Here is an 11,017-nt window from a genome sequence, read left to right on the forward strand (position 1 = left end):
TGCATTTTGTCCACAGAAAGACAAACTCGAGTTACATTTTGTCCACTAAAGCATGAAGATTTCTCTTTCTTTAAAAAGTATAGGCCCAGGAGTTTTTTCTATTTTTATTACCTTTAAATTCAAGTTAAATTACATTACATGGGTCTGCAAAATCAATTCCGGCGTTCCATATTCTGGTCATTGGAAAATACTACTCCTTCCATGGGATCCACAAAAGCATTGTGTGATTCCAGCAAATCAATTTTTCCAGAAAACTGGCTTTTATGACTCTAAATAATGACTTTATTTAATTCATGAAATCCATTTTGTCCACAAAATAACTTTCTACTGTCCACAAAATGAAACATTCCTTTAGATTTTTATGCACGAAAGAAAGTGAAGTCTGAATGTAACTCAGGTTTGTCTTTCTTTGGACAAAATGCAGCAACACATTACTTGATTTATTATTATTATTATTATTATTATTATTATTATTATTATTATTATTATTATAATAAAAATCAACAACAACACATTTTACTTACAGTATATGGAGCTTTTACAGGATCTCAAAGAAGCTTACATAGAATAAAATAAGATAAGACAAAAAAGACGAAACATATTCTGGATGGGGAAGATTATATGTTTGAGCAAACAAACAGGTTTTTAGCTTGACTTTGAAATCTGAAACTGAGATCGACTGACACACAGCAGTAGGGAGGGAGTGGCACAGAATGTACTGAGTGCTTGACTCTCGGAGCCCCATACATCACATGGCATTATTTCATACACCATGAAGTCATACAGCATCATACAGTATTATGTTAGATACGGTATTACGCCATACACAGCATTATGTCACACGGAACTACACTACCATTCAAAATTTGGCATCACTTAGGAATTACCCATGGAATCATCACTTCTCAGAACAAGAACAGACTGATGAGTTTCTCAAGAAAGTTCTTTGTTTCTGGCCATTTTGAGTCTTTAATCGAACCCACAATTGCTGATGCTCCAGATACTCAATCCAAAGGAGGCCAGTTTTATTACTTCTTTAACATAATTTCAGAAGGGATTTCTAATGATCAGATTTGCCTTTTAAAATTATTAACTTGGATAAGCAAACAAAACATGCAATCAGAACACAATACTGATGTTTGCTGGCCCTCTGTACCCAGACGTAGATATTACATTAAATATCAGCCATTTCCAGCTACAATAGTCATTTACAACACTAACGAGGGCAGTGGTGTCTTAATGGTTAGGGAAGATTGCTGGTTCGAATCCCTGACCAGCAAGGCACCACTGAGGTACCCTCAGCAAGGTACCACCCCCAAGCACTGCTCCCCGGGTGCTGAATTAACTGCCCCCTGCTATGTCACATATGGGTTAAATGCAGAGAACACACTTTGTTGTTGTGCACTGTGTGCTGTGACCACTAATCACCAAATTCTACATTTCTGTTTAACTACTAAATGACACTAAATTTGTAGTGTACGTCACATGGCATAATGTCATACACAGCATTATGTCACACAGAACTGTCATATGGCATTGCATCATACAGTATGACATCATGCTGCATTACATCATACTTTGAATGTAACCAAAAGATGGTGCCAGTTACGGCTTCATAATATCACATCGTAATGTACTCGAACAATACCACTCGTAATGTATGCCGCAGGCCCTATAATCACCAGGGCTTTAGATGACAGGCAGAACATTTGGACAGCCGGCAGCTTTTCACTACTATACGGACATTTACTTAGATGATCTGGCTGCTGAGCTGTTCCTTTCACCAGCGTCACTTCAGTGCTTATCACTTCCATGACATTATTATGACATTAACCAAAGTTAATAAATATAAGGATACACCAAATACATATAGATTACTTATTTACAGTATAGGCATCACAATATGCATTTCATTAATATTTTACGTGTACGACTAATCTGCTTACCAAAATGTTTGCGTAAATAAACATCTGTATAGTACCGAAAACCTGGCATCCGGCCAGATGTTTTGCTGGTCATCTGAAGCCCTGGTGATTACTGAGCATGCACCATATAATCACAAGTACATCACAATGTGATATTGTGCAGCCACAGTGCCAATGAATTGCTCTTTATCACAGAGTTAGGTAGCTGAATTCTCCAGGATGAATGTCACATTCATTCATTGCTTAGCTAAATAGGCGAAACTCGGTGCCAGGCCTGCACTGTTGTTATTATTTAATGTTTGTTTGAGCGAAAAAACAGAAACAATGTTTCTCTTTCCAGAGTCTGCCAGATAGCATCAAGAAAGCCCAGAACTTCCTGACCGGCAGAATCGGCACCCTAACCAACCCCTATGCTGTGGCCATGACCTCCTACGCCCTGGCCAACGAGGGCAAGCACCAGGTGGACACCTTGATGAAGTTTGCATCCAGAGGTACAGCTGAACTGGAGCATCACAAGAAAGAGGAACATTTAGTAGAGGACATCAAAACATTCAAGTCACATGTTAAATAATATTGTCATATGCACAGTAAATGCCAGAAAATCTTACTCTGCATCTCCTTCCAGGTACCGGTAACCACGAATTAAACAAATGATTAAGATGCAGAAAGCAGAATACAATTAAATTGCAAGTCAATATGAAACAAGTACAATCAATTCTGACAAAAAATATGTAAACATAGTGCAATGTAAACATCAAATGTAATGTAAATATTATGAATATCGCAAAGGAGTGGATTAGTAAGAGGTGGATAACTGGCCAGTCCTATATGCAACAGCAGTGTGTCAGCATGAGGTACAGTACTGTTCCGTGTGTAGTTACCATTATTATTACTGTATAATCATTATGCACTGTACTCTTATTTTTCTGTCTTACCTACAAATTCGACTGAAAGACTGACTTGGGGAACGGATTGCATTCATAACCTAGACGCTGCCTGTACTAAAATTCCTTATGCTAATTGAGTGTCAGGTTAGATAAGTTCCGTGTTTAGCCTAATTACACAGTGATCTTTTATGGGGCCCTGTAGATAAAACCCACTGGCCGGTCATTGGGAGCCATCTCTTCACCCTGGAAGCCACTGCATATGCGCTGCTGGCTCTGGTCAGGGCCAAGGACTTTGATAAGGCCGGGCCCGTGGTGGACTGGCTGAACAAGCAGCAGTTCTATGGCGGAGGGCATGGCTCCACCCAGGTATAGACCAGCAGGCCTCGCCGAATCATTAGAACCACACTTGTGTCCAAATCGATGACGTCAAACATAATAAGTTCAGTTTATCTATGTACTAGATGCAGCCAATGGACTGTCGTCCTTTTGTGTCGTCCCCAGGCCACTATCATGGTCTTCCAGGCCGTGGCTCAGTACTACACAGATGTGACTGATGTGAAGGACATCAACCTTCAGGTGGATATCAGCATTGCAGGTCGCAGTAAACCCCTCGCATGGACTTTTAACAAGGGCAACGCCTACTTAACCCGCTCCCTGAAGGTGAGACACAGGTGGTACAGAGCTCAAGAAAAAGCTTGTATATACTGCCAGCATTTTAATGGAAACTGAGGGATAGAGCTCGCATATAGTGTCGTGTGCATGAAAGTGGCTGGACATTCCCAGAAGGATGCTGTCCAGATAGCTGACCACGTCACGCTGGCTTTAAGTCCCCTGATGTGCATAGTAAGGCAAACTCTGTGTCTGCAGGTCAACTATAACCAAGATCTCAACATCACAGCCAAGGGAGTCGGGCAGGGGGTCGTGTCGGTGAGTCTGCATGCGCCACCTTCTGTGAGGGGGAGGTAGGAGAGTCTCCATTGGGTTCACATCAGATCCAGAAGTTCAGAGGGTTCATCCTTCACACAGAGTCCTGAGCAGGCAGACCCAGTGTGGCCCGTCCTCATGCTGTCACAGTGTGACATATGTTTACATTAAGGAAGATCTGTTAAGGTATTAAGGCTGATTTTATAATTCACTGGGAGGGTCTCAGCTTCCTTTACACTAACCATCGACCCTTTATGTAAAAAGAAAAACAAATGTTATGACACAGTGGAGGGAGGAACCAGACACAGCCGTGGGTGGGATTGCGAGAGGTTTATTCACAATCTGAGACTAAACAAAAACCAAGGAACCAAAACTAAAGGACCTTGAGGGATCAAACATAAGGGAGACCAGGGCTAGCAGAGAATGGGATCAGGAACATGGCAGCAGACAGGGGAGGTACTCTGCATACTGGACCATAGCATACTGGCCCATAGCGTACCAGACCATAGCATACTGGGCCATAGCATACTGGGCCATAGCGTACCAGAGCATAGCATACTGGGCCATAGCGTACCAGACCATAGCATACTGGGCCATAGCGTACCAGAGCATAGCATACTGGGCCATAGCATACCAGACCATAGCATACCAGACCATAGCATACTGGGCCATAAGGTACCAGACCATAGCATACTGGGCAATAGGGTACCAGACCATAGCATACCAGATCATAGCATACTGGGCCATAGCGTACCAGACCATAGCATACCAGATCATAGCATACTGAGCCATAGCGTACCAGAGCATATCATACTAGGCCATAGCGTACTGGATCAATGCACACTGGACCACATCAAACCCGACTGTTGCATATCAGGCCAGTTACCAGCAGAACCATTCTTACCACAGGTCATGACCATGTACAATGCCTTACCTGCTGAAGAGAAAGTGGCCTGCAAGAACTTTGACCTACAAGTGAAACTGACAAAAACAGGTAAATAGAAATATTATGCAGAAGGGAGACATACTTTGGCCTATACTCCTTATCTGGACCTTTAACACCATAGTAAAATGTGTAATCCATCCAATTCTATTCATTTACATTTTACATTTACATTTACAGCATTTGGCAGACGCCCTTAGCCAGAGCAACTTACATAAGTGCTTTAAGACTCTACAATGAATTTCCCGATACTAGCTCAATAAAAACCAAGGCTATGAATACCATCGATCTAATACTCTGTTGGGAAAGTTTTTTTTTTATATATAAAAGGAAAGAACTGAGTATAATGCCAGAAGTGCTAATTCAGGGGGAGCGCAGTCTATCCCAGGCAGCACAGGGCATGAGGCTGGGGGACACCCTTCATGGGACACCAGTCCATTGCAAAGCACATGCACACATTCACACAATGTATGTGGGTAATATAGAGACACCAATTACCATTCCTGCATGTCTCTGAACTGTGGGAGGACAATGGGGACACCAGCAGAAACCAGTACATCATGAGAAGAACATGCAAACACACACAAACACACACATACATACATACATAGACACACACACATACAGACACACATATAAACAGATGCACACGCACGCTCAAACACATACATACATGCACAGACACACATATAGAAGCAGGTATGCATATAAACACATGCACACATACACACACACACACACATACATACACACGCACAGACACGTATATAAACATATGCACACACACACGTGCAAACACATACATACATACACAAACATACAGACACACATGCACACACACATACATACACATGCACAGACACGCATATAAACACATGTGCACACAGAAACACAAGCGCGCACACATACATGCACACACACCCCCAGCCCTGAAGGTGGCAGCAGAGGTGTTCCCTATAGCTACCCCCAGCATAAGGGTGCCTCAGCTTATTGTTTTCACTCATAACTTTGTGTAAATGGGTAACATCCCCCCTTTTGACTTCTGGTGAGGACATGGATGCTGTAGATGCTATGGAGTTTTCCTTAAAGATCTTCGTCTTGGTTGCCTTTGGGGTTACATTTGCGAGATTTTATTCAGTCCAATGTGTGACAACAAATCATGCATTTCATAATTAGAGAACAAATGTCTTTTAGTCATCAAGTGTCGCAATACAAAAAAACCAATAGTAATAATAAACATATAGTAATAAATAATAGACTGTAAATTACTACCTTAAACTTGAGTGTTACTCAGTACAATTCTGTATAATACTCATTGTAAAATATGCACTTCTTTTCTTCTTAGCGACAAAGCAGGACTACTTGGAATCGTACAAACTTGAGATCGACATGACGTAAGTCACCATGTTTCGTCAGACAGTGCAGCATGTGTTGTCCAGTCTTATTATTATGGCATTTCTTATAGCATTTTAAATTGAACTTTAATATCAAACGGAACATAGTAAAACATTTGTTGATTCAGAAGTATTGCAATGGCAGTCTTTGAAATGGCATTAACACAGCAGCAATGGGAATGGAGACTTTGTATTAATGGTACGTGAGTCACCGGAATGGAGACTATAAATGGTACTTGAGTCAGAGGAATGGAGAATCTATATAAACGATATGTGACTCATAGGAATGAAAACTGTATAAACAGTACATGAGTCACAGGAATGGAGACTGTATAAACGGTACATGAGTCACAGGAATGGAGGCTGTATAAATGGTATGTGAGTCAGAGGAATGGAAACTATAAATGGTATGTGAGTCACAGGAATGGAGACTGAATAAACGGTATGTGAGTCACAGGAATGGAGACTGCATAAATGGTATGTGAGTCAGAGGAATGGAAACTATAAACGGTATATGAGTCACAGTAATGGAGACTGTATAAACGGCACGTGAGTCACAGGAATGGAGACTCTGTATAAACGGCACGTGAGTCACAGGAATGGAGACTCTGTATAAACGGCACGTGAGTCACAGCAATGGCCTCAGTCTCTTTTTGTTTTGTTCCCTAGGTACCTGTCTAAAGACAGAGATGCCACCATGACTGTTCTGGACATCACCCTCCTCACTGGCTTTGTAATAGATCAGGATGACCTGAGAAGGGTAAAAGGATCATAACCGCAAACTGGTCTGATACCTGCCTTTTATAAGGTGGAGCTTTTGCATAATGTGACTGTCTGATAGGGCAGCGCGGTGGTGCAGGGGCTGGCACTGTTGCCTCACAGTTAGAAGGATCTGGGTTCGATCCCTGGGTCACCCAAAGTGCCTTTCTGTCTAGAGTTTGCATGTTCTCCCCGTGCATTCGTGGGTTTCCTCTGGGTGCTCCGGTTTCCTCCCACAGTCCAAAGACATGCAGATTAGGTTGACTGGCTACTCTATATTGCCCATAGAAGTGAGTGTGTGTGGCTGTTTGTCTGTGTTGGCCCTGTGGTGGACTGGCGATCTGCCCAGGGTTTCCCCTGCCACTCGCCCGATGATGCTGGGATTCGCTCCAGCTTCCCCATGATCCTGATTGGATAAAGCAGTATAGATAGTGTACGGATGGTCTGATATCCCATCTTGTGTGAAGATATTGGAAAAATATAATTTTTTCAGGCAGGATCTTCCAAAATCTTTTCACAGTTCTTTTCATTGTTTTTCAAGACTATTTTGCGAGTTACCGAAAAGTAACCATATCTGTTTTGGAAAATCCAAAGAACTTCCATATTACCGATGTCAAATTCTATGTAGGGACCAACTCTTCCATGTCGTCCAGGCCACTACATTGCCAAATAGGGAATGTGTTGCATGTTGTGCATTGTACATTGGGACACTAACGATCTCTCCGTAAATGCAGATCGTGGAAACATTTTAGATCTTCATGATCTAATATCGTCAAATTGCACACCCCTAGTAAAGAGTACCTAAGGATCGAGGGCTGTGTACAATGTTCATGGTCCTGCCGCTCAGAATTGTGGGTGATGGCCTTCTCTCTGTCCCACAGCTAACCACAGGAAAGGACAAGTATGTTCAGAGGTTTGAGATGGACAAGCAGCTGTCTGAGAAGGGCTCCCTCATCCTCTACCTGGACAAGGTGTGAGGAGTCCACAAGCGTTCCTCGGGGTCCTGCTCAGGTTTTTGCATTTCGACCTGTGTCGTGACACATCTGCCACACTTCCTGTTTCTCCAGGTCTCTCGTAAGGTGCCTGACAGAGTGGTCTTCAGGCTGCACAAGGACCAGAACGTGGGCATCCTCCAGCCAGCTGGCATCACCATCTATGAGTACTACTCCATGGGTGAGTGCCAGCCCTGCACCTACAACTTATCATCTTCATGCCTTTGACCACCCTGTTTTTCTCAATCATGGTGCAAAGAAGTGTCTGCTGGAACCAGGACTTGTGACCTTTAAGTCCAGAGCATCAGCAGGCAGCCTCACTCAATGCAGCTGCTGCTGTTGTTGCAGAGAATCGCTGTACGCAGTTCTACCATCCAGAGAAGAAGAATGGCAGCCTGAACCGCATCTGCCATGAAGATGTGTGCCGCTGTGCTGAAGGTATGAAACGTCACTCATGAGTAACACTGAAATGTTTTAACCATGAGTTTCCTGTTCAGTGCAGAGTATGAGTGAGTCTGGAGTCCATTCTGATCCTTTTCCATTTTTATGGAAAATTGATGTATGGACGGTAACTCTGTGTTGCCCCCTTAGAGAACTGCAGCTTACAGAAAAAACTTGGAAAAGAAGACCTGGACCGCTACACAGAAGCATGTAACGCTGGTGTCGACTACGGTACTAACCTTTTGATGTGTGCTAAGTTCACACTACACCATTTTAGCCCAGATTTTCCACTCAACAACAGTATCTGGAGATCGCCAACCAAAGCCTTAGATCAGAGGCAAATTGGTCTTTGCACAGTGCTGGCAAATCGGCACTCAGTCACTGTTCATGAACTGTTCCAAGACGCAATCCGGCAGACTCCTCGGCGTGTCACAGATGCCCATCAAATATCTAGCAGCCGAAGTATCTGGACCTGTCAGTGACTCCAAATTCTGTGGTGTAAAATGTGTTGTGACCCGGTTGCAACTGGCAATGAGTGTGGCGATGAGCTACAGCCAATGATTTGGCAAAACATGGGGTGAGAAAAGCCTGGGGGAGGAGTTACACATCTTCAACAAGCATTTCCTGCTGCTGCTTCTTGCATGTGTTTACATGACAAACGGAAGTTTAGAAACCAGATAGACTCATCAATGATTCCTCCTGGTTAAGGATCTTGTAGTATGTGGGCCCCTGTCGCTGATCAGTCATGGAATGTGCAAACCACAATGATTTCAAGATTCCCAATGACTAGCTAAGTAGTGCAGTGTAAACAGTACAGCAAACAGACGTCTTTGAGACTCACGCAGTGTAAACGTAGCATTACGTGGTGTTTCATCAGTTATGGAGGGCTACATGGACACAAAGTCAAGCATGTGGGCCCGGGGATGTGTGCTCATGAAGCTCTCCTGGTTTTCACAGTTTACAAAGCCACGGTGCAGGATGCTGAACTCTCTCACACCCTGGACCGTTTCATCCTGCAGATTGTCGAGGTGATCAAAGAAGGTACAGCCTGACCTGGTCCCAAGCCGGGCTTCTTCTGAGTCTCACACAGGATGTCGCTCTGTGTAATAATAATAATAATCACTTTATTAATCCCCGTGGGGAAATTGTTTTTTACGGCTCCCTCAACTCGTTCATTGTAAGCAAGCTGTCCGCAAAGGGCAGCCACCCATAGCGGCGCTCAGGGTGCTGGGGGTTAAGGGCTTTGCTCAAGGACCCGCAGACGTGCCAAGGCTGGGTTTGAACCAGCAACCTTCTGATTACAGGCTTAGCCCACTGAGTCACACGCTGCCTGTCTGCTTATTTTCTGTCTCACCAGGCACCGACACTGGGGTTCAGGGCCAAAGACGGCAGTTCATTTCACATCCCTACTGCAGAGACGCAATTGACCTGCAGGTGGGCAAGACCTACCTGCTGATGGGCAAGTCGGAGGACCTCGTGAAGAGTGACAAGGAGAGGTGGGGGCCGTTCTCACATCCACACTTTATATAGCTGTTGAGTAAAACCAAAGATGCATGTAATTATCCAGACCCCAACCGCAAACCTGCTGCTGCCATGAGCCACAAAACTGGCTGAGTAAGAAAGAACTTCCATCATCAAGCTTATTCACTGTTTCATTTAATTTATGCCGCTATGTAGAGCACTCCCGATAAATGATGCCGACCAATGTGGCTCTGAAAGCTTGCTCTGATCTGATTTTTTCTGCTGCAGCCTCTACATGCTGGGAGGAGGGACGTGGATTGAGTACTGGCCCACCAACGAGGACTGTCAGAAAGACGAGTATCGGCAGACCTGCCTGAGCATCGCAACTTCCACCACAGACCTCTTAACTTTCGGCTGTCCCACCTAAGCTGTCACCTGTCCGTCTGTGTGTATGCGTGTTTGCCCATGTGTTGTCCTTCACAAATTTCATGCCTGAGATCATGCCGGTTCCTCAGCCGTGCATCACCTGCTTACACGGAACAATGTAAACAACAGCATCTTTCGGATCCCACATAGCTTTTAATTAGAACTTTCCTTGTAACCTACAATCAAGTTTCAGTTCAATTCACCCTTGGCTGTGTTTTGATATTTAGACTCAAAATGGCTAAAACACAAGAACAAAAAAAACATGAACATATGGAAATAAAATTTTCAGTCATGTAGTATTCTCCTGCAATCCAGTGAGGAATTCAATATGAAATTTGTTTTCTGAACACTTCAGAATGATTGTCCATGCCAAGAAGATTCACAATATTTGTGGAGAAAAATCTGAAATAAAAAAGCAGTATTACATGACCTATTTATGCCATTTATTAAGAATAACACCCGTCATCTCTCCACATCATGACGTTAGCCTGGGGTAGGGGTCTGCAGGCCCTAACGATCCACAGAGTCATCAGTGTCACTCACAGCTGGAGCATCTGGTAGGACCTTCTTTGGTGAACAGGTCTGTGGGGAGAGGCCAGACAAATTATTATCCAGCTAACACCCCCAGGGAAACGTGCCAAGAAGAACCATGGACCCTGACGAGAATATGGCTACCCGAGATGGCCTGGGGGTGAGAACCTGCACCAGCAACATAAGCCAGCCAGGCTCAGCCCTAGATGCCCACAGGGAGCCATCTTGTGGGCTCACTATTGTGATGAAAGGCTCCACTTGCCTAAGTTGCTCCTCTTGCTGTCATCCCTGCTCGAAGTGCAGGGTAACCTGAAAAAATAAGGAACCGTATCTT

The 11,017-nt window shown here is 43.8% G+C and overlaps 1 protein-coding gene across 1 annotated transcript in view; it reads left to right on the top strand.

Moving 5' to 3' along the window:
* c3a.1 (complement C3a, tandem duplicate 1) overlaps positions 1-10,522 on the top strand; it is a 28,886-nt gene extending 18,364 nt beyond the window's left edge. The window contains exons 28-41 of the mRNA XM_072711806.1: positions 2,266-2,416; positions 3,015-3,178; positions 3,314-3,472; positions 3,680-3,739; positions 4,646-4,730; positions 6,025-6,073; positions 6,743-6,833; positions 7,714-7,803; positions 7,900-8,005; positions 8,173-8,262; positions 8,416-8,496; positions 9,223-9,306; positions 9,623-9,761; positions 10,015-10,522. Coding sequence (XP_072567907.1) covers positions 2,266-2,416; positions 3,015-3,178; positions 3,314-3,472; positions 3,680-3,739; positions 4,646-4,730; positions 6,025-6,073; positions 6,743-6,833; positions 7,714-7,803; positions 7,900-8,005; positions 8,173-8,262; positions 8,416-8,496; positions 9,223-9,306; positions 9,623-9,761; positions 10,015-10,153 — 1,488 coding nt within the window. The 3' untranslated portion in view covers positions 10,154-10,522. The remainder of the gene's footprint in view (positions 1-2,265; positions 2,417-3,014; positions 3,179-3,313; positions 3,473-3,679; positions 3,740-4,645; positions 4,731-6,024; positions 6,074-6,742; positions 6,834-7,713; positions 7,804-7,899; positions 8,006-8,172; positions 8,263-8,415; positions 8,497-9,222; positions 9,307-9,622; positions 9,762-10,014) is intronic.
* The last annotated feature ends 495 nt before the right edge of the window (positions 10,523-11,017 follow it).

This window comes from Paramormyrops kingsleyae, chromosome 5 (assembly GCF_048594095.1).
Source record: "Paramormyrops kingsleyae isolate MSU_618 chromosome 5, PKINGS_0.4, whole genome shotgun sequence".
NCBI classification, from domain to species: Eukaryota; Metazoa; Chordata; class Actinopteri; order Osteoglossiformes; family Mormyridae; genus Paramormyrops; species Paramormyrops kingsleyae.